General features: G+C 35.9%; 1 protein-coding gene across 6 annotated transcripts in view; it reads right to left on the bottom strand.

Annotated features, from left to right (window-relative positions):
- DACH1 (dachshund family transcription factor 1) overlaps positions 1–24780 on the bottom strand; it is a 366620-nt gene that overhangs the window by 96767 nt on the left and 245073 nt on the right. For 3 of the 6 annotated variants that reach the window (XM_065832261.2, XM_065832347.2, XM_065832102.2), the window contains 2 exons: positions 10304–10439; positions 8013–8147 (listed from right to left, as the gene is read on the bottom strand). In XM_065832261.2, coding sequence (XP_065688333.1) covers positions 8013–8147; positions 10304–10439 — 271 coding nt within the window. Of the gene's footprint in view, positions 1–8012; positions 8151–10303; positions 10440–24780 lie in introns of all 6 variants that reach the window. The other 3 variants (XM_065832180.2, XM_065832016.2, XM_071806116.1) reach the window with 1 other exon arrangement.

The raw sequence follows: 24780 nt of genomic DNA on the forward strand, positions 1-24780 counted from the left end.
CCTTTTAGACACCTCCAGGGATGGTGACTCCACCACTTCCCTGGGCAGCCTGTTCCAATGTCTGACAATCCTTTCTGTGAAGAATTTTTTCCTAATATCCAATCTAAATCTCCCCTGGAGTAACTTGAAGCCATTTCCTCTTGTCCTATCACTTGCTACTTGGGAGAAGAGACCAACACCCTCCATGCTACAACCTCCTTTCAGGTAGTTGTAGACTGTTATAAGGTCTCCCCTCAGCCTCCTTTTCTCCAGGCTAAACAGCCCAGCTCCCTCAGCTGCTCCTCATCAGACTTGTGCTCCAGGATATAGCTTGGAAAAGCTCAAGTTCAGCTTTTAACTACACCTAATCCGCTTGGGAGTTTTGTGGCCAAGAATGCACTATAACTCCTCCAAAATTCTAAAGAATCAGTCTAATCTATACCATTAGCTCACAAGAAACATTAGAGGTACAACTGATCTCTAAAATCAAACCCAAAGAAATTTATTCCAGAACTGGGTGAAGGAGAAGCAGGCATAAAGGCAGACTTTTTCCTGACTCAATCCACTGGGATCCTAACCAACCTTTTCAAACCCAAAGACCTCTTTAAAGGCATAAAATCTGTGATTTTTTTTTCAAAGTAACTTCCTAAATAGCATAAAGAAAAAATTGATGTAAACCATGTAGATATTAGATGTGTCATCAAATAAGTGGAGAAGCTTTTTTCAACAAAAGCAAATTGAAAGGTAGGAACAAACGAAAACTTGTTCTGGCTGAAATCTGACAGTACTGGCCCATCTCAGAGGAAAAACCCAAACCTTCTGCACTCAGGGAAAAAACTATCTCTGAGAATTCACTGTCACCACACATTACATGCAATGATAGCAGAATCCGTAATAAACATGTTATTTCTCAGAATAAAAACCAGAATGAGATTCTGTAGAGACAGTGTAAAAAAAAAAAAAGTAGCATGAAGCTACTTTTCTTTAAAAGAGAAAAAAATGTTAATAATTATATAAAAATTGCCCCTAATATTTGCAAGGAAAGACTATCTACATCTAGGTTGCAATTCCAGTCAAGGCTTTTCAAAACTGTTTTTTTCATTATTTTGCATTTGAACAACTTAGATAAAACTTAAAACTAATTGCACAGCAAGTTATTAGCACTTTTGAAATAGTTTCTTCACGTAGTCCCAAGTGGAAGACATTCTTAAAATTTTGCTGTAAGCTCTGCTTTCTGTAACAGTAACCATAAGTATAAAGTGGTATGAATAAAATCTAGAAGATAAATGTTTTCTTCCAGTAAAGCCAGGGCTGTCACTTATGTGTGTTTTCAGCAAGACTATGTATGACTCTATATTCCCTTTAAATTCACAAAACAATTGTGTGTTTCTTAATGTCTTCAGAATTCAACTCTAGAGCAGCTAGACACACCATGTATTTTTTTTCTTCCACAAATGCCTAGCAAAATGGAAAACTATAAATAGCTACTTTAGAGAAACACAACCACATTTTTCTGGTCATCTTCTTGGTGCTACGGGACATATCCCCTCCTAGTGTGAACACCCATAACTTCATTAACTTCATTTCCTACAATACAATTTCCTAGCAGCAAACACAAAGGGAACTAATGATTTTAAAACTGCAATGTGGTAGCATGATAAAAAGTCCATATTAACATCTTACCAATTACCATTACATCTTCTGTTTAACAATTCATTAAAAAAAATTGAAAATGAGCACACAAACGATTTCAAAGGGGTTTTTAGCTTCCCTCCCCTCTATATGTAATAAAGACCATCAAAGACTATACAGAGCATTCTAAGGTCTATTACACAAAGGACACATAATGACCATTCAAAAGAAAGACAAAAAGGAGAAGAAACAAGAAAAAAGTACCTTTAGGGAACTGTTTGGGGCACAAAGCACGGAGGAATTGTACATGCAGAGTTGTGTTTCAATAGATTTAGACCATCACGTCTTTTGTGCACATGAAGCTCATTTGAGCCTATTCAGAAAGTCAGATATGTCCAAGGTGCATTCGAGGCACTGTCAATACAGAATAGCCAGTCTGCATACGTGCAATTGGGCTGTAATGAGCCCAGTTCACCTGGGATGTTTTGGAACTGATGCGAGTGTTTCAGTCAAGTGAAAACTGTACAAAAAAATCTCACAAACTGTAGCAAAATTACTACTACTGCTCTAGCAGAACAAAGGTCATTAGTAGCAAACAAATCTGCAGAACTGCCTGTTTGGAGGATGGCTTAGTTAAAGTCTCTAGAAATATTCTGATGCAATATTTTGCTAAAAAAACTTTCAGAAGCTGTACTGACTTTGCACTCCGTCTTGCATACACATACTGTTCATATCCTGTTCAGTGATACGAAAATCTTCTGTGTTTTCTGTGCAATAGATATTTTCTAGCTTCTTAGTAAATAGTGATGCATTAAGAAAAAACTTGCAGTTCCATTTTTCACCTTTGTAGTCCATTAACTGTAATAGCTTTTAGTGTACTTTAAACATTATTGAGCCTCTTGGGCTGAGTGAAAAGACACACCAACAACCAGAGTGTTTAAAGGTTACTTTGGTGATACCAGGTTTCTCGAACCTTTCATTTAGTGGATCATCTAATCATAGGTTACAAATTTGATTACTATCTGTTTAGGTTCTGAGGAGTATTTAAAGCTCAAATCAAGATCACTTTCACAATGTGCTGTATGATGTATAAATACATAGCCTAAACTCAGTATTTTAAGGAATTACAAAACAACATATTTAATATGTAACGTTTAAGAAGTGAAGTGAGAAGGTAGACCTGAAATGTATTAGCTGAAAATATATTTGCATATAGATACCCATCAAGGTCTGTTTATATTCTTCTTGTTACATTAAAATGCAATATTCAGTAAAATAAACATATTGTATAAGTGTCTGTGTATGTGTCTATGTATACACAAATGAAAATGAACAGATAAGGTATATCTACACAAGCAGTTGGACAGCAGAACTGTGAATGAAAATTCCTCTGTATGTCAACTGGTAACAACTCTATTAAAAAGGGCTTTCTCAGAGAACTCCCTACAATCATAACACAGACCAAAACCAGAATTTAAGTAAAGTTCTGGATCATTTGTTTGCTGACTTTGCTAGAGGACAGCTCAGGTAGAAGAGCGTCTTTGTTGATACTAAAACTTCCTTTGAGTCTTTCGTATTTATAAAAAAATAATCATATGTGTTTCTATATTTGTTAAGGTGAATAAGCATGCTTGCTATATATTTACACTATGTATAGAATTTACTGCTGATAAGGCAGAATAAATGGCCAACTATATCGGATGACATATTTATCATTAGTTCCCTTTTTGATGCATGACTGCTAACAGGAAAGTACAATTTTATATTATAACTTTAAAATATTTATATTATTTTCCATTTTGCACTAAGGATATTTTGGAATTTTAATATTCTGTTTTACAAGATATTAGCCAGAGGTCTAATATTGCTCAGATCTCTACAGGGGGACATAAAATAAAAAGAGAGACAGAAAGACTGGGACTTTTTAATATGTGGATTTGATACAGTTACACCTTAATTGCTGCTATCATAGTAGTCAAGAAGCAGTTATTGTTGATTACCTGAAAATTACTTAAGAAATTTCCATAAATATCATAGTTTAAAAGCTTTTCTGAAAGAAATAGTTTAGCTTCTTTTGTGAACGTGGTGAATATTTTATGTTTTGTTACAGAAAACAGCATGCACATTTTCAACAAGAGAGTGTCCTTCCCATAACACCTCAAATAACATATTCAATTTAAAATGTAAGCATGACATTCAGGCTTCATTTGCTGTTGGTGTCAATCTAAAAAAATATAAATTGATGCAGACAGACAATTCTAATCTGATGCCCTAGGGCCAGATCCAATAAAACACTTAGGTATCTAAATTTGGTGTTAAAGCAACTAACTTTTAGGTGTTTGTTCCCCAGAAGAGAATCTTGGGCTGAAGTGAGCTGGGTCTTACATTCCTATATAGTGTACAAGGTATGTATTGCTAGGTAGGTACCAGTTAAGAGGTGGCCACTGCCTCCAACATCACCTAACATTACCCAAACCAGATACTGCAAATTGGGATCTAATGGAGTTAACAAGTAGAACTACAGTCTGTCTAAAGTCAACAAGAAATCATATGCAGCTATTTGGAGTCAGGAAATAGAAAAACGTTGACCATAGGACTGAGCTATAAATTCTACCTTGCAGACCCCATTTGAACACAGTCTGGGTCGTAAAGGGCAGAACAACAATGGTAAAATATACTTCCCTCTTTTATACTAAGTACAGTGACTAGGGATACTGCCCAGGAAATGTGTCACAAGTTCAGTTCTCTTCTGCCTACAAGGAATTAGGATCCACATCCTCAAGGCCATTGATTATTTTGAATTCTTCAGATCAGTGAGCAAGAAGAGGATCAGCCTACTCCTTAGGTTCTGTTAGGTCCTCCTTCCTATGCTATTTCCAGATTTAACAGGCAACACCACTGAAGAGCTGAATGAGTATTCAGCCCCATAGAAAACATAAAAAATACAGTTAGTTCTGAAAACTTCAGACTAGGAGATCTGCAGGACCTCAGATAACAGCTTAGCAGAATAAGTGATAAAATATACCTCACCAAAATTGAGGTACCATCTAGAGCAAACTCTTTCAGTCATAGAAACTTTACCTGAAAAACTCAGAGCCTTAATTTTAACGTAAAAAACTGAATAGATCTTTTCTAATATGAATCTTATACTTCACATAAGTCCTTCTTGTGAAATCTGATCTAATAAAACCAAATGTGCATAATCAAGTTGTCCATAATTACAGGTTACAAAATTAGATACTTGGTTTTGAAGATGGCTGTCAAGTACTTGAACTAACACTGTGTACCTGAGCTTACCTCCTTCCTCCTGGGATCATTTGTGGTTCTACAGTCTGCTTTTAGAAAGTTTGGGAAAACTGCTACTCTCTAACAAGGAAAAAATTCTGGAAATCTAGGGTAACTGATTTATCTGGCTATACAGATAATGACATCTTGAGTCATGTATGAGCTGTGGGGCAGAAGTGCTCTGCAGCATCTCCTGCAGTTACCCCTAGACCAGCCTAGGAACCTGGTTGGACCACATAACCCTTAGCAGATCTAAGTTTTCTTCTCATGAAACCCAGGGAGCAGGTGGAACTTCAGGTGTGTACATTGGGTCTTTCTCCAACATGAAGCTATGGTGTGGCCAAGTTGCACATCTGAAGTCAGCAGCTGGAAAACATTCCCAGCATCCACGGTTTACATGCGGACTTTGAGAACAGAAACTCTTCCTGTTTTCCTACAATAAATATTTACCCAGAGCCCGATGAATCTTTCCAGCTTTAATAGGCAGCAAATCAGATCCATAGGACCTAATTTAATTCTTGGTGGGATAACAACAACCTGACTCCAAAGAAAGCTGTAGTCACTCACAGTTGTGCACGCCAGAACCTGAGAACAGATTTTAAGCACGGTCTAATGGTACATAAATAAAAAATAAAATTCAAAAATAATAAAATAAAACCACCACAAAACGAAAAAGAAACAAACAAAAACTCCGTAAACTGAACAAGAAATTTACTGGTAGTTTAAACCACCTCAGTAATACAAACTAATTTTTTTCCACCAATAATAATTCTGGCTGAATTTTGAATAGAAATGCATACAATCTTCAAAAGACTGAATACCTTAAAACTGGTATTCAGTTTGCAAGTAGCGAAGAACTGTTTCTAAATATATTACATATGTGGTGTGGACTGGTTAAATTAGCTCCTTTGTTTTCTGTTTATAAAATAAAAGTGATATTTTCTCTCCAACTCATAGATCACGTTAGACAAATGATTTACCTCTCTCACATATGCTAAGTCTTTTCAAAATCTGGTATGTTGATCAGTTGTCTCTGTTATAACTTTCCCCCTTTAAATTCTCTGCTGACTGCAAATAATATTTGCCTGAGCTCAGATCACTTCAGAGATTTTCGGGTTTTGGATTTTTTTAATGGAAGAGGGGATAAGAAGAGAAAAAGCCAGGCCTTCTTTACCATAACAGATTTCCCAGATTCTCCCAGGTTCAATTAAAAGCCACTTTAGTTGCAGCTGATAGATTTCTGCCAATAAAAGTGGCATAGAAGAAAATACAATAACGTTTACATGCTTCACGATGCTTATTCAGACCTTCTATTTTTCTCTCTTTTTTGTTTGAATCAGATGGTGAAGGCGATGGGGTTTCGACAATAAAAGCACCACCACCTACATATGTTTGTTTGTATTTTTAAATGTTATTGCATTCTGACTGATTTGCAGTGGTAAGCAACAGTCTGGAAATCTGATTGCAAGCTCACAGTGACAGAAGTAGATAATTACTATCTCCACAAATACCTGTAAGCTAAATCACTTGTTTTAATACAGATTAGATTAGTATTAAAGTTACAAGATTGGTATGAGAGACATGATAAATGTAGTCATGACAGAAAACAATTTTTAATTTAGTATACCCTATCAATCTAGATAGCCCATGAATATTTACCATTAATTTAGTAGGCTGGAACAGAAGGGGAAAAGGAACAAAAACTAGAAGGTTTGACCTAAACAAGGACTGAGGAAAAATTAGAATTCTCAGCATTTTTTACTGAGAAGAGAGCTTCCAAAACACATGAACTGGCAACAGACTGGAAAGCACTTTTGGGGTACCATTATAAACAAAGTCTTTAAAAAAACTGAATGACATGCAAAAATAGTAGCAATTCTTAATATGTACTTCTCTTTGCAGGATTTACCTGTCTGATTACACTTACGTTAGTAACTTCAAAGGCCGAAATAAAATCATTTATGGAGATTCAAAACAAACCTATTTGATCACATCATACTTCACAGCAGGGATACAATTTGCAGGGGCTGAGCGAGGGCACAGTTTAAGCTAAAACAGGTTGTGTGTGCAATGAACCAAACTAAATGGTTTATATAAAAGAAATGTTGTTTCCATTAATTTTTCTGGTAATCCTGTTAAAAATGCCACCTGTCCAGAATATAATTGTCCAGATTTTAATTCTTTTTCATATCTCAGTGTTCAAATACAAGACAGAGAGGGTATCATCTTATAGCTATTAAAAAATGGCACAAAATGTCTTACTCTGAAATTTTCATTACTGCAGCAGTTTCTCCAGCTCTGTTTCAATGTCTGGCTATTATACCTTTTACTTTTTCTCTCATTGTGTTCAAGTAACCGATTTTTCTGGTAAGCCCAAAGAATATTTTTTCAAAGGATATATCATATTTCTAACCTCTCTTTAATCAAAATGTTTCTAGTCTATAATACTTAAAATCCACATATATAAAGTAAATATAAAATGAAATGCACCGTTTAAAATTTTGCCACCACCCCTCCAAAATCCCCTGTAACAACCCTGAACAGGAACTTAACTTTGAATACCAACAGAGATGAAATGGTGTCATAATCAGCATAAGTGCATGTGGACTATTCACCTAGATCAAACACTTTGGTCATATAGTCAATTAAATTTAAATCCCATTATATAATGTGTACCAGCCTCATTTTATGCAATTCCCTAATTTAATGGTTTGGTATTAGTCTTTTTCCTTTTTGCACACATGGACTAATTTTCACGGTGCTCAGTCCCTTTGGGAAGTAGGTCATTAAAGTCAACTGGATGGAGACAGAAACTTAATACCTAAACAGTGTTGTAGAAGGGTCAGAGACACAATAGTAAAGTAAAAGCTGGTTTTCACTCATCCTTCTTTGTAATATTTGTGAAATTCCTCCTTCCTACAAATATTGATCACTAATCTCAAGGACCTTGAAGTAGAAGAATGAAGAAAACTATCATCCTGTTATAATTTAATCTCTGAAACAACAACAGAAATTCCAAATTAAAAAAAAAAAAAAAAGACAATTATATTACTATTAAACTGTTGACCCAATACTTGTTTTACACTGAAACAGAAGAATCATAATATTCATATTACCTTTCTCAATGTGTATTCTTTTTGTCTCATGTCCCACGTCATGACCAGCCAGATCACCCTCCTTAGGTCCAGGCAGGACATTAGGTGACAAACCCATCAGCATTTGGTTCATAGATAGCCCGTTCTGATGGACAGCTGCTAGACAGAAGCACAGGCAGGAAAATTATCAGCCGTCATATTAACAATGCAGTTTTGTACTTCTTTTATATAGTCTTCTTCTTACTTATACAAGAATTCTAACAATCACAAAGTTACTTAATTAGTGATATCAGTATCCACACAGCGGGACAGTTTCTTCCTGTTACTTCTGGTTTAAAACAATTAATTTTAAAAAGAAGACTTCAGTATCTTGGGACAAAGTTGGTTATTTGAAAACATTTTCTCGTTTATTTTACAAGAACTGAAATGCAAAATGAAGCAAAGCAGAAATGCATAGAAGGTTCTATGTGAGATATTTACTAATTTATTTATTTTTTTTAGTTAATTGTACAAAAATTCTTGTATATTAGCATTCCCAATATGCAGTCCCTAACTTCCTTAAATTATTGTGGCCTTCCAGGTGATAAATACTGTTTTATCAAAACACATTGTGCAACAGCAGAATTGCTTATTTGCTCATCAGACAGCTTGAAAAGCTCTTTCCAATAGTTCTCCAACTGATCTTCATGAGGCTCACCTCAGAAAGCCACATAAGGTCATTTATACCCCTATGTTTTTCTCCTCATAAAACTGTATTTTCAAGAGGCTTATGCCATTTTTAGTAAAACATTTTTTTCATATGCAATTCATATTTCTCTAGTAGTCATCTTAATGTTGGTGGCACCAAAAAGCAGATGTATTAAGAATCAGATGTGAGGTTAACAAATCAGACAGGAGAGAAAAGAGCTATTTTATAAATGAATAAGTTACTGAAGTGATCCAGTAAGGGACTCTCTTATGTTCACATTGGAAGCAACGATGTGCAAAGGCCCCACTCCTCTCTGCTGGTAAGTAATGTAAGCTGAAGGTAGTACCATTTCTTAAAAAAGAGTATCATTCTTTGGAAAAACACTAAGTATTTTTAAATTAATTTAGAGAACAATGGAAAAGGTCTTAAATGGTTGTAAAAATATCTAGGGTTATGAGGTTTTTTTCCAGAACTTTACTTACGAACTCATAAAAATCTGGGGAAAAAGATAGGTGACAGTATATGGGATGCCAGTTTAATCTGCACTTTGAATCGTCCAAATGATAAGAAAACAGAATTTTCAGCTTGTCATGGTCAAGCCTCATTTATTTTCTTTGGTAAGTCATTTTTCATCACATAGTAATGAAAGATCTTTCATCTGAAGGTAAATGAAGAGTCAGCTTACCAAGTCTGCAGAGAGCCTGAAAGGAAATCAGTTCACTCTATGATTCTGTGATTCTATGATGATTCTAAATGACACATGTGCTGCATCTAATCAACACGACTATGTATGTCATACAACTATTTCATGGCGGCCTATCTGCATGCCAAATCCTCCAGTTTCACCTACTGACAAATTCCACTGTGGAAAGGTGCCTTAAAAGCACAACAAAACTGCAGTGGAGCTATAATAAAAGGAATGGACAAGTAAACATCCATAAAATAATATGTGTTTAAAATCTTAATTTCCAGGCTATTGCACTGGAATATCAGAGAGTCCAGGGTCTTTGCCTTGTAATTTACATCCTGTACATGGAGCCTTGATAAAAACTGTATTACTCTGAGACGCCACAGTTTAATTTCACTCCGCCCCTTGTGAGCTATGAGGTTATAATACTCTGTATCGTATTTCTCGCCATTACAATTTTTCATATTTGAAAAAATTATGAAGTATACATATTTTTTAATTGATTCAACCTAATTCCTTCTCATCTCCAAGCAATTCTACCATGTAAAATGTAGCTTATGAGTCAGATTCAATTTAGAAATCAAACCAGAGTAACCAGATTAAATAAAACTCAATTTATTTAAAAAATGTTTACACTATATGTTCAGTTCTAAAACTAATCTAGCAAATTGCTTCCCGGCTGCAATTCTGTATTTCATAGCTCATATCTTTATGTTTAATACGACATGATGGCAGTTTATATCAGTACCCGCTAATGTAGCATCAGATATTACGATATTGTAAACTGGAGAACATAATGTTGGGAGATGGTTATTGCAGCTGAACTTCTGAACATGATACATACAAGATCTATTTAAGACGAGGGCATTTTGATTAGAAAAACCAGCTGCACCTAATCAAATATAAAGTGGTGACAAGGAGAAGAATGTGACCTACGGATTCTGTCTGAAGAGCTCTCAGTCCGTGCAGGAGAGCTGGACACGCTGCTGCTTCGGTGAGAGGATGGATGGCTGCCAGGTCTTCGGCCCTCTTCAAGAGAAGGAGCAGGAGAAGGGCTGTCTGGAACACGTTCCTAGACCCCACGAAAAAATAATTGGGAAAAAAATAGGCAATGTTAAATCAAACCTGTGTGGTTTCCAAACACCAGTTTCCTCAGCTGAATCTCCCACCTGAACGACCATCTCTTCTCTCCTCTGCTGAGGTGTCCAGGATTTGCAGAGGATTCTCAAACGAAACTCAGCAATTTCAGGACGCTATACCTTATGTGTTAGCATGCAATGTGAGCACTGCTCTTACTGTCAGGCTTTTAAACTACCTTCTGGAATGCTTCTAAAAATAAGGTTTTTGGTTTGCTTTTGAGGTTTTTGTTTGTTTGTTTGTTTTTCCTCTTATTTCTGTCAGAATGCTGTTGAATTGGAAATACACATTTTGTTTACTAGCTCATAGATCTTAGCCTTATGGGATGAAGAACAACGTACTCTTGTAAATAAACAAATACTGTTGTTTCAGCTTATGTTGAATTTTACGTCACATCTTAATTTCAAAGGGGTTTCTTGAGCAATGAGATCTTACAGAACTTGTCTGGATCATAAAGAAAATAAAAATCTCCCTACTCCCTCTGGAGTCTCCTTCTCTGGAGACATTCAAACCTGCCTGGACACATTCCTGTGTAACCTCATCTAGGTGTTCCTGCTCCAGCAGGGGGATTGGACTGGATGATCTTTCGAGGTCCCTTCCAATCCCTAACATTCTGTGATTCTGTGATTCTATACCAATAACATGGCTGATAGTCCCAGCATCTGTTTACACCATGGAGCACAAACCTGGAACAAACCACATTTTTTGGAAGAGTGTGGCCATATCACTGGCCACCTCACTACTTCAAAATGGGAAAAACATCCATTCACATTTTTCTATCCAGGGAGAAGCCTGGCATTGTAGTCAGGAGGAGTTATGATGAGCTTCAAGATGTTCCTTGATTTTGAAAATTAGAGTATGAGGGACTGTGATGATTGAACTGCACTTCTACTGCATGAGAGCTGTCAATATGTAGCAGATACATATAGATGCTATTTAAACAGAACTTTGACAGAAACAACAAACAACGGGAGCTGAGTGCAGAATAGTCCTTTCTAGAAAATTATGTCTTTCCCTGCAGCTTTCTCTTTACTGCTAATAGTTTCCAAGGTCTATGTCATTGCCAAAATATGTGTGAGTTAGGTTGCTTTGGTTGAATTGTGATAGAAGTAGATAGTTCTTATAAGAGAAGTCTATTGCAGCGAGTGAAAACGTTAAACTAGGGTTTTTTTGTTGTTGTGGGTTTTTTTTATTATTTTTTCCTTTTGATAATTGAAATCTTGACTTCTAATGAAACAAAAAACAACCCAAAGCAAAAACAACAAACAACTGTATACATTCAACTCACTAAAAGCTTTCATAATGAAATAATACAATTAGTATGTGTTTAATAGTATATATGAAGTCTTGCTACTGCAAATGCCTGAAAGCTTTCCTGAAAAGAGCATCACGTTCTTCACACCACAACCTGCTTTTGCAGCAGTCATTGCTTTTCATGCACAGTAGCTGGATGAACATTTATTTCGTTGAATGCATTCCTACAAAACTTAGCAACATGACCATCTATAGCAATCAATATATTTGTTCTAAGTAAGCTTTATAATAAGTATTTGCTAAACATTAGATTCTGGTTGGAAATTGATTCAGCAAGTCTACTGACGGAGCAGGAGAAGACCTTTTGGAGTAGTGTTTCAAGACATTTAAGTGGATTCCACTTTAATAGTTCTGTGTTTTTAAGTCAAAAACATTGATGAGGATAGTTTAACTGCATCATAGCTCTAGGCTTATTATGACTTTGATTGTGTTTATAGGTCCATGAACCGGGTATTCAAGAGGAGGATTATAATGCAGATGTTTTCAGAATGTAGAAGAATTATTTCTTTAGATTTAGGAGGATTTAAGCATGCACAGTGCACAGATTTGCTATAAATTGGAACATGCTATTTAATCATTCATTTAATATATAATTTCACTGTTTGGTATACAATGTATTGTTCTTAGAAGGGTTTCATTAAAATGAAATCCAGTGAGCACGTAAGATTTGAATACAGAGCTGCAGAGTAAATTAATTTATTTAAACAGCTTAATTTGTTTATCCTATTTATTTATGTGCACTTTTACAGCACGTATTATAAGATGGAGAGAGAAAAAGGAATTCACAGGACAACAAAATATAATTACTGCACAAACAAAACAGATAATGAGTTTTATTCACATATAATATGACACAGTAGACAAACTCTATGAGAAAACTATGTATACTGGCTTTGTCAATTCATTCATATATTACCCTTTAACCCAAACAAAACATGGGATTGAACTATGCCGAAATGGAAAATAAATTAATTTAATAGCCTAATTCATTTTTTATATCCTTGCTTCATAATTCCACAATCAATAACACAGTCTATAGCAATTTTTTGTCTTTATCAAAACTAGCTGCAATAATAAATGGAAAGGCTACTAATAATGAATTGATATATTCTGTAGTTCTACAAAGTCATAAACTAATGGTGCTGGAATATCGATATAGGCTGACTTTCTTACTAGAGATTTTGTGTAAAAAAGATGAATTTTGTCTGTGGTAAAATATTAAACTTTACATTTAGTGTTCACTGTAAAATTTTTCCAAAAACGAAATGTGAAAAAATGTGTTCACTAAACACCTCAGAGCTACTCTGTAGCTCCTGCAAAATGCCACTTTTGTATAAGTGAGTCTACATGACATAGCACAGAAACAGAATTCACTGTGTTATAATCCTGGCAATAGAAATAACCTAGAATACTGTCCACTGTCCAGTATTTTTTCTAAACATTGTCCACTCCCACGACAAATGCAATTCTACTTAATTAAATGTACCTCTAGAGGTCATAGTGTTGGTTTGTGCTGTAATTACTCTCACTGTTTCCCAACAAATAAATGAATAAATGAAATCTGAGTGACTGTGCTAAAATTAAGTAAGAGAAGGAAACTGTGTAGGGTTCAGTTTGAAATCAACGCATCTGAATGCGTCTAAATGCAGTTCTGACACGAGTTGGAGCTCAAACTTCAGACACCTGCATCTAGGATGCCACATGAAGGGGCCCACCTTGGAGGTGTCTCCCATTTGAGCTAATCGAGATATAGACAATAAAGTCAATGGAGCCTCCTCCAAAACCAGGTGACTACGGCTCCACTTAGCTGCTCACATTTGAGGCATGTGAGCCACTGGAGGGTTTTGAGATGTCCACATCAGGTTGACAGAGGGGACCTACGAAAGATTTGCTCCCTTTCAAAGTGTCAGCAGGAAGGCAAGAAATATTATTCTTGTTCTTACTAGCTGGTAAGCTGAGTATCTCCCAAAACTCTATTGACAATATTTACTAGAAAACAAGACATACAGAATTATGTATTGTTTGTAAAACACAACCCTCATTATACATCTTTTTTCTCTGCTTTTTGCTTTTCTATTTGTTTCTACAGGTACAAGTAAAAAGTACTGTGAACAGTTTAGGGCATATGTAGCAATTTAATACATGGGTGACCAACTTTTCAAAATTGATAAGACTCTCAATTAGGCATCAGAACTAACCAATGGACAACACATTTTTAAGCGCCAAATTTGGAGAATTGCTTATCTTCGTGCTTTTTACAATCTAAACTAAATCAAGAATCCTAAGCATTTAAGAATCTGACATTTAACTCTTTCAAAAATGTTCCTACAATATATGTGAAAATATGTGAAACTTACACTTCAGGGAGATACAATGTGTTTTCCTGGACTCTTACTCCTCTGTCATTACAAGTTAGATGCCCTCAATACCAAGCCCACTACATAAATAACAGAATTGTTTCTGTGACACTGGGCATTTCTTATTATTTTGTAAAAAACAGATAAAATATTTTAACTGTCAGAGATTTTAACTTATGAGATTGAAGTTCTCTCTAGAATTAGAAACCACTCCGATTTTGTTCCAGAATACCACATATCACTCACAACATAATACTATCTCAGTCTCTCCAAATAGAACAGAAGTGTCTTGATGTATTTATCAACATTTTTCTATAGTTTTCAAACAGCTCTTTGCATAGACACAAAGATCATACTGTAAGATCCCATTCCAAAAGTTCCTTTTAAGTAACTACCTTTTAAGATTTATCTTCATATATCAGTAATGGTATCTACAAGACCATAAATACTTTTTTCCCTGTATCATATATATTTTTTTCTTCTTACCAGGTCACAAAGGTAGTTATTCAATATTAATTTCTGCTTTTGCCTTTTTTCTTTCTGCTTGGGCAGCATGTTTTTGTTGTTTGAAAAGTGCCTCATTACCAAAAGTCTTTCTCAAAAACCTACCAAAACATAAACTTGATGGATGTTTCCTATATCACTATCCACAAGAAAACATTTCAGGCAATATGTGCAGGATTAACCTTTCTGCTCCTAAGAATATAGATAAGAAAGTGGTATCTTCTAGATTCTCAACACCTCAGTCTTTCCACAAACACTCTTATTCTTTGCCATTCCTGTTCTTTAGTGATAAAATTCCAGAATCCTTCTGATAAAATGTGAATATGCCTACTTCCAATGGCCAACCAGTTTTGCAAGCACAGCTTCATCTCCTACATGTATTTTCAGTCTCACCTTTTTCCTTTGTTCTAGGTTTGCTTCTCCCTAAGACTCATCTCTTGGGCTTAGTCATTCTTTCATTTTAGTCACGGAATGAGTTCTAGACATACGACTATGTTGTAGAGGTGTATTGCTATTAAAACTATTCAGCTATCTTGATGCTCCTCAGTGCTGAACAAACTCTTTCAAGAACATTTGCATTTTATGTCATTGAAGCACAGAGGCTAAAATCACTGATTTTCAGCATCATACTTTTCAATTGCTTAGGTAACTTCATACTAGAGAAAGGACACACACTGTTTCATACACTTTTAAGTTAAAAAAAGATTAAAGCTTCTAGTAAGGAATGTTTTATAATATTCCGATCTTTCTGGGAAGGCACCTGGCTTCCAATCCTTTTTGTCATAAAATTATAATAATCTCTTTCACAACGACAAAAAAAACCAGACTTCTTACTCCTCAGTTCCTTATGACCTATTTTGAGCTTGTGTGAGAACAATTCCAGGAATGGCTTTCCTGTAAAATGGCAGACCTATTTGACACTGTATTAGTGGAATGAGTGAAATAAATGAATCACTTTGCTATCTTTTGTATTCCATGAAAAGAGGACATTTTGCTTTTACAGTTTCATTTTTACTTCAGCTTTAGCCTAAAACACTATGAGACTCCAAACTAACATTTAGTCCTAAGAATTACCAGGTGAACTGGCTAATAATTATTTCCTAACTTCCTCAATTACTACTATAAAAGGTGTGTTATCAAACTGACTGAATGTTATAAATTTTCATTTCTACTTCCTTATTTGCATAGCATCACTAACTTGCTAAAATCCTTGCTAACTTCCCACTGATGCACACGTCATCTTTCTCATGTTGCTCTTATAGACACGCTTTCAATCCCAATCAAAGTTAAGAGTTCAAATGTTTTGTGTTTTCATACATTCCACTACTGTTTTAAACAGTGGATAAATGTCTTATAAGGAACATAATCCATGATATTTGCATAAGACTTTTTTTTCTCTCTTTGTAAATGTCTTGAACCTATTTACCTTTTGGACCAGTTTATTTGATTTCCTTTTTACTTTTACCTCTGCAATTTTTCATTGATTCTACCTTGAAGATCCCATCACGAGAATAGTGATAATTGGTAACACCAAATGTAGAAAGAGATCCACATAAAATACTATGGATTTGCTTCATTTTTATTGCTCTGCTTAGTATATGGTTATTGGGAATATCAGCAGCAGTTAAAATGACAGGAATTCAAAATGGGAGACTCCCAAGTAATCCTTTAACCCAGTGAAAGCAGAGCAGTGTCAAAGGTGTTGACAGTTTGGAATTATGATGAAGCAGGATCATTCCTGGAAGTGCCACAGAGCCTCACAATACAGAATTCTGGATTTAGTGGATTTTCATAAGGATGTCCTGACAACTATTTTGGACTTGCTTCTTTTTAGAGTGCATCCTTTCATTTGGATTTATAAATTATATTTTGCCTTGGGAAGGTATGTTTGGACTAACGAGCAAAATATTCCTCTAAGGCATACAAAAAGCCTCACGTGACATGCAAACATATAGACATGCAAAAAAAACCCTCTTCAAATTTAATTAGCAATTTCTAATTGGCAACTTGGACAGAGTTTTCAGACTTTTTTTTTTCTTCTCTCCTCCTTTGAAAACCTAACCTTACTTGAAAAACAACCATTCAAGCCTAAGAAGCAGCACTGGGAATTCACTTCAGTCCAAACTGTGCATCCAGACAAACACCAAGAATTCATCTGCCCAAATGTAGTTGTCTACAGTACAAATGTCTACACCTGAGCCAGTCACCCTGGGCTCATGTTTTACCCATACATTTATGGTTCCAAGGTAAAATTCACCTCACTCTAAAGTAACTACCTAAAATAGACCAAATGAACTATGCCCTAGAAGACAGCAAAACGAATCTCATCCATTGTACCTGGCCTCATGGCCATTTGGCATCAAATTAATCTTACACCACATACATAGTTCCCTGTAACACATGTGAATATGCAAATTATCCAACAGAAAAATTTGTACTACCTTCTCTGTGTCATGTGTTATCTCTAGATATCTATTTTACATGACATAAATTAATTCATTTGAGCATATGGCTGCTATTAGCTTCAAACTGCACTTCAGAAACTCACGTTTTAAAACAAATAAGATCCCATATTATTAAAAAAATACATTATTCCAAGTTACAACCTACCAGATATACAGTAACCATCCTCTAAGATCATTATAAAACATCTGTATTAAAAGTTAAAATAAATAAATTTAATTATATAGATATAACTAATTAATGAGGTAGGACACAGTGTCCTCTAATATCAAGATGATTAAGCCATAATAAAGTAGTTGAGCTACACTTTGACCTAAGATTTTCTCATGTTAAAGGAAGAAACAGAAGTGTGCACATACATATTTATATTAACATAAATAAATAAAGTTATTTTGACTAACCTGGACATTTTCTCTGTTACGTGTAAGTTCATACAAATAGTTTTAAGATATCATATATTCTGCAGTTATGATAAAAAGAAAATGAAAAATTAATTTGGTTTATAATAGACTTTAACTTTTTAGGTATATCAAATTTCATCTTTGCTTTGATACTATATAAAAATTGATGTTTTAGGAGCAGACAAATAGTCTTTTTTATTCTAGAATATTTATTGTAATTATTTTTCCTATTAAAATGTTTTCTATTAAATCGAATTTCTCCTTATACAAAGAAGAAAACTTGATTTTACTTCATGTATCAGAAAATGAGGAAATTACAGTAGCTTCACTCTTCATGCACTTGTGTGTAGTGTTATTTTTCCACATATTCAAGAAAATCACTGTAAAGTAATGTCAAAGTTTCTGTTTTGAATGAACAAATGTCTGTAGAAATAACAGGTTATCTGAAAAGTCAGGCATTTTTCAGGTTATGTGTCCAAAAAAGGCATTTCTGCCAATTTGTGATGTAAGTTCTCATTCCCTTTCAGTAAAATGAGTATAGCACATCCAGCTTCACAGGACTGGTACAAACACATATCCACCACTGTTTGAATGATCTGTAAGGCACGGAAGTGTCCATAGAACACTTTTGCATTCAACACAGGATTCAGATAACATAAGTTAAATAAGCTGGGCAAGACTTAAAAAGAAATCAAGCAAGATTTAAAAAGAAATCAAATATGGAATAACTAAGTATTTACTGAATGATGTAGGAGTTCCATGGTAAAATACAACATATGATGGTGAAATTAAAATTGCACCACACTATATGGATTGAATGCTGCCATATTAAGGTTGTAGGGGCATTGTGGTATTTTCTAATATTAGTCCTATGTCTTTTGAAATTCAGTGACAGTCCTGTAACACAGGCTTTGGATTTAATTTTACTCAATGAGTGAAGGCAGGCACATCTAAAGATTTTACAGTAACGTCCGATTCTGGTAGTGTTCTCAGGTTTATAGTACAGAAAAATTCTCCTTGGTTGTAATAGCAGCAAAGTGGAAGGGTTTTCTATCAAGGTTCTTCCTATGGCTCCTGGTATGCCAGCCACTTCTGAGAAATAATTAATCTAATCTATAAAAGAATCGTAACTTCTGTAACTGGAAAATAAGTTATTAGTAAACTCTTCTGCACTGAAACATCTTATGGTGGTCAATATCTTTTGGTACTAAAAGTCTGCACTGAACTCAAAGCTGCTCACATAGCAGTTACAGAAGACTTAAGCTGAAGCTTCTACAGTCCCTTTATTTGTTGCCCACTTGTTCCATCAACTTGCTCATTTTCCTCTCAGAGTCTGTTTCCTTTCAGGTCCACACTCTGAACTTGCTCAACACCACTCTGACATGAGACATTTAGATGTGCTCTGTTCCACCATTTCTGTATGGCAGTGCCATATTTCTCTTCTTTGTTCATTATTTGGACTTTCTGGCAATGACTATAGGCAAAGTAATATAAGAACATTAAATTGCATCAGTAAGAACACACACATATTGCCAGTGAAAAAATGAAGAAGTGAATGAATATTAAAAGAAAATTTAATGTCAGAATAAGCCTATAAACTCAGCTACTTCAAAAAAAAAATGTCAGCAGCTACCTTAGTTAAATAAATAAACAGTAAATCTCTTCTACTCGATAACAGGAAGATGTAACCGTATAGACAAGTATAATGTATATATTTAGAGAATCAGCAAAATTTAGTCTCCTGTATTTAATATGCAGTGGAAAACTACTGTGTCACTGGTCACTTTTCCAACTGGAGGTGTCGGTTTCTTCTGCTTTCTTCTTAATTCTTTCTATAAGTATTATTAACATCATATGGATAGAGTGCATATTTTTCATTCTGGCATGCTGCTCTCTTCTAACTTGTACAATGTCGAATTATTTCAAGTTGCTATTAATATGAAGTATGTCCTTTATATTTTTGTGTATCTCTCTACTGAGGGAAAAAAAAATGATGTAATGAAACTGCTAACAAGCTGAGCCTTTGAAACCATGGGCAGGTGATGAAAGCCACCTCATGTCTAAAGCATCCCCAGGTCACAGCTGTCACACTCACTGCAATTCATTGCTGTCACAATCTGCTGTCCCTGCTTGTTGTTGCTCTCCTCTTATTCATCCAACTCATATATCTAAACATTCCATTACAAAAAGACATCTAATGTTTGTCTCATGTTCAAAAGGGCACAACACTCTTCTGAAATATAATTCTGAAGATTTTAGAGCTCAGAGTTCACTGCCAAATCTAAAGTGTTGCTTTGTAAGGCTTCCCTTGTAATTTTGTCTTTGTCTCATCTCCTGAACATAGCAGGATAAAATGTTTGGTTAGTGCATGATCTCAGCTTTATTCCAACTTCTTATCACAAAGAAATGAAATATTGCCCAGTAATAGAAAGGCATTCGAAGCTTTGTGAGTTTAAAGATAACAGCGCTAACTGTGAATTCGGTGAATTGGAAGGAAAGGTCAGCAAGTCATCCACTGTGGCACTGTTGACAAAGGCAATTCTTCTGTCCAATGAACCAGATTGTTTATAATCTGAAGACTCGGACTTTCTAAGACTTAATTTTGTTCTTTGTTACTTAATTAGATAAGGTTTCTGCTGATTTATTTTTCAGAGTAGAAATTTCTCATAGGTCTCCTAACTTTGAAGCAGAGTTCATACTTGTAAACATCTTGTACTCTAATGTCAACCTATGCTGTCATTTCAGGTTACAATGATGAACTCCAAGATGAGCGATTCACAGACTTTTCAAATCAGCTTCTGGAAACACTGTCACTTTAAGTAAAAGTAGGCTTAAAAAATGAACCAGAAGATAATGAAAACAAAACCAAAAAGTCTAAAAATGTAGCAAGAAAGGAAGATATGATTCTAATAACAAACAGTTTAGTGAAACAGAGCAACTGCACTATTTATCCATCCCTGTAAAAATAAAGAAAAAGGAGGTTTGACCTCCTCACTTACATCTCTTCTCTAAGATATTTATTTTGATTGTACTATAAGTTATTATTCATAATCTTTACATTGCCAGAGCAAGGTTCAAAAACTGTGCTGATTAGAGAGTTTCCTGCTCAACTGCTCAGTGCATATAATTCAACGGACACTTAAATCACAGCCTCTGACTATGCCTAGTAAGAAACAGGTAAATTGGCAGTGACATTATGTCCATGCTTATGGAAAGAAAACCCCCCTAACAATGTCCTCATGCTTCTACGTTGCTGGGGTTTAGGTTTAAATCCTGTTCGGTATTTAAACATAGGAGCCTAATTACTTGGCCATGCTATCGCTATCTACATGACCATATTCATCTCCCATAGACAAAACCAGAAGACATAAATCTAGACATACATTGTAACACAAAGGGACTAGAGGAAAGAGTACGAAAGGCCTGTAAGAGAATATTCCTGACCCCTTACAGTATTGTTGAAATAACTATGTGCAGCAAGATCTGACATTCAGAAGCGAGTTTTGGATGTCAGATTAACACTTGTATTTATGTATTTACCTGTAGTACAAATGTATTGTGAGCAATATGTCACAGGCCTGGACCAAAGAAAGTGTAGCAGCACTTAGGTGGGGTCTCCATCAAGTTCTGCCTAAATGTCCCAAACCCTAACTTAATCGTGCAAACTTTAAAAAATATATATTTCACACTTGAGTGAGCACACTTTTCTAAATGGTATTTAGGTTAATTTGGCTACTTAAAAACACTTCATTGTAAATCCACATCTTTTTAATTCATAGTCATGTGCAAACGTGATGGGAACACAAAATCTGGTTTGTTAAATACCTTGCAGAAGATGTTATGCCAAGATCTGCACAAAAGTTGGCAGCTATGATGAAGTTTTTATTAGCATGAATATGGGATAGTTCAAATTTTAGAAATGACAGAGATAAACAGTGGAGATTATTAATACAAACAAATGCTTAAATAAGCAAGATTTTGAAAAATGATTTTCCAGTTACAAAGCGCTGCTCAATGTTTCAAACAGAGAATGAAAATTGGTAGGTACTTTCAAAATCTTCACTTAGACTATAATGAAACTACCGTTCCAACTAGATGAACTACAAGAACAAACTTGTTAAGAAGTTAAGAAACCCTGGGATAAGGAAAATGTTATGATATGATCCTGCCTGTGGTAAAAATAATATACATAGTTACATGATGACAGTGTCTCCCTTTCACAGTCCAGTACTTTTAAATCTGCTAGAGGGGTTTAGATCAGATAAGGCAGAAGTACTTCTTAGTTGGGTGCTTTCTTGGTCCAGCAAAGTTCCCATAATGGGGTGAGACATGTGAATGCACCATGACCTACTTTCCACAAAATGAAACTGTTTTTGCACACCCTAGGAGCTACGCTGTACTACAAATGTACTTGATTTTGGTGACTGGAGACAAAGATCACAAAGAGGTCACATTGGGGTATGCACCCATAGACATATTTAAATGTTGGCCACAGTAACTTAGGTAACTTTAATAGCTAGAACTAGCTTGTAAAGCAACTCCACAAGCCAGAAATCAGCTTGTCAAAGTTTAGGAAGAGAAGGTTAAAGTTACCAATGTTCATGAAGGTCGTATTTTGTACTCTTACATATGAAATAAAATAGCTCACAGAAAACAAAGCAAGAGAAAATAGTAGGGACATAGTGAAAATGAAGTTTTGTTGCCACAGTATTTGATGCTTTTTGAGTGTTGTTTAGAATGTGCTCAATCCCAATCTTCATTTTTCAGATACTTTTGTAAATACTAGTGGTGACTGTTCCAATTAAGAAAATAAATTTGGAATTAAATACAGCATCATATATGATGCAGAAAACTTTAGTATCATGCAACTCTTAGTAAATTCTGCTCACGTGAAAATAGAAAAACAAAGATGCAAAAATCACTGTGTAATTAAACAGTTAGCAGTCGAGTATTTGCATTCCCAGTATCACAGTATCACAGTATGTTTGGGATTGGAAGGGACCTCAAAAGATCATCTAGTCCAATCCCCCTGCTGGAGCAGGAACGCCTAGGTGAGGTCGCTCAGGAATGTGTCCAGGCGGGCTTTGAATGTCTCCAGAGAAGGAGACTCCACAACCCCCCTGGGCAGCCTGTTCCACTGCTCTGGTACCCTCACTTAGAAGAAGTTCTTTCTCAAATTTAAGTGGAACCTCTTGTGTTCCAGCTTGCTCCCATTACCCCTTGTCCTATCATTGTTTGCCACTGAGAAGAGCCTGGCTCCATCCTCGTGGCACTCACCCTTTATATATTTATAAACATTAATAAGGTCACCCCTCAGTCTCCTCTTCTCCAAACTAAAGAGACCCAGCTCCCTCAGCCTTTCTTCATAAGGGAGGTGCTCCACTCCCTTAATCATCTTTGTTGCCCTACGCTGGACCCTCTCCAGCAGTTCCCTGTCCTTCTGGAACTGAGGGGCCCAGAACTGCACACAATATTCCAGATGGGGTCTCACCAGGGCGGAGTAGAGGGGAAGGAGGACCTCTCTTGATCTACTGACCACCCCCCTTGTAATACACCCGAGGATGCCATTGGCCTTCCTGGCCACAAGGGCACAGTGCTGGCTCATGGTCATCCTGTTGTCCACCAGGACTGCCAGGTCCCTTTCCCTACACTGCTCTCTAATATGTAATTTCTCAACCTATACTGGAACCTGGGATTGTTCCTGCCCAGATGCAGGACTCTACACTTTCCCTTGTTAAATTTCATCAGGTTATTCCCCACCCAACTCCCCAGCCTGTCCAGGTCCCGCTGGATGGCAGCACAGCCTTCTGGCGTGTCAGCCACTCCTCCCAGCTTGGTGTCATCAGCAAACTTGCTGATAATACACTCAATTCCCTCGTCTAAATCATTAATGAATATATTGAATAATATTGGCCCCAGTACTGACCCCTGAGGCACTCCACTAGATACTGGCCTCCAACTGGACTCCACACCATTGACCACCACTCTCTGGCTTCTCTCTTTAAGCCAGTTTGCAACCCACCTCACTACTCTATTGCCTAGACCACACCTCCTCAGTTTAGCTGTGAGGATGCTGTGAGAGACTGTGTCAAATATATGGGCAGGATGGACATTAACGGCGGAATCCAGCCTTCCTGACATAGCACCTTAAGAAACAACTTCCAAACCAATATTTTAAGTCTTTGTATCATCAAAGGTGAGAAACGGATGACACTGAAGGTCTCCAAAGGAGATCCTACATGTGAAACTGCAGATACTTAAATTAGATCACCAGACCATATTCTTCTAGATCCCTAGCAACACAGAGTTGTTGACTTTTAACTGAATTGTTCTTTATGATTCTGGGCTTGTTAGCTTAAAGAGGAGAGGAGCCCAAGTATGTTGCATATCTCAGTAAAGTCAGACCTCTTCACTCTGCCTAAATCATCATGAATTTCAAAACTTTCATGGCTCTTGATTTGAATGTCCACAAGATTTCAAGTTCACTCCCTTTTTTGTCAAGGGAATTGCATTAATGGACAGGTTTTCAAGGTAGCCCTAAAATATCAAATACCCTTGTGCCTTTGCATGTCTATTTCTAGCATACAAATGTTACATAAAGGCACAAAAGTTTTTGTACTTTCTTTATCTCACATATAAGAACTAAAGAAAGATAACAATTACAATGTAGATACCTGAATAAATGCCAAATCAAATTATAAGTATCTAGTAGTAAGGGAGAAATGCCTTTATAATGAAAACAGATCATCTTCAGTCAGAAGAAGACTCCATGCCTCTGTTAAGTAGCTCTATAACCAGATTAGTTGAGTTACAGGCTGCAAACAAAACTGAAAATGGGTAGGCAACTTCAGATATCAGATATTTGGAGATAACTCTACAATACTACAGTTCTAGCCTGCAGATCACTGAGTCTGTTCTGTGCAATTTCATACCATTTTGTTCCAGGATTTGGCAATTTAGGTTCTGCGGAGGCAAAGCACCAAGCCTTTCTGTCTTCTTTAGATAATTTCAGTTCAAATGCTTAGGTTTAAAAGTTGGAAGAACAGTCCCTTCTAATTTAAGAAAGGAGTAATTTCTTCCCTGATAACCTGAGGAATATTGCTGCTAGATTACAGAATATGAAATACGAAAAATCAGAAAACTGTGTATTCTGTATCAAAATGTTTCAACTTGAGCATTGTCTTAATAGTAATTTAGGGGGGACAAGAGAACTCAGAAGATGCTAACACTGGCCACC

Source organism: Patagioenas fasciata, chromosome 1 (genome assembly GCF_037038585.1).
Source record: "Patagioenas fasciata isolate bPatFas1 chromosome 1, bPatFas1.hap1, whole genome shotgun sequence".
In the NCBI taxonomy this organism is placed as follows: Eukaryota; Metazoa; Chordata; class Aves; order Columbiformes; family Columbidae; genus Patagioenas; species Patagioenas fasciata.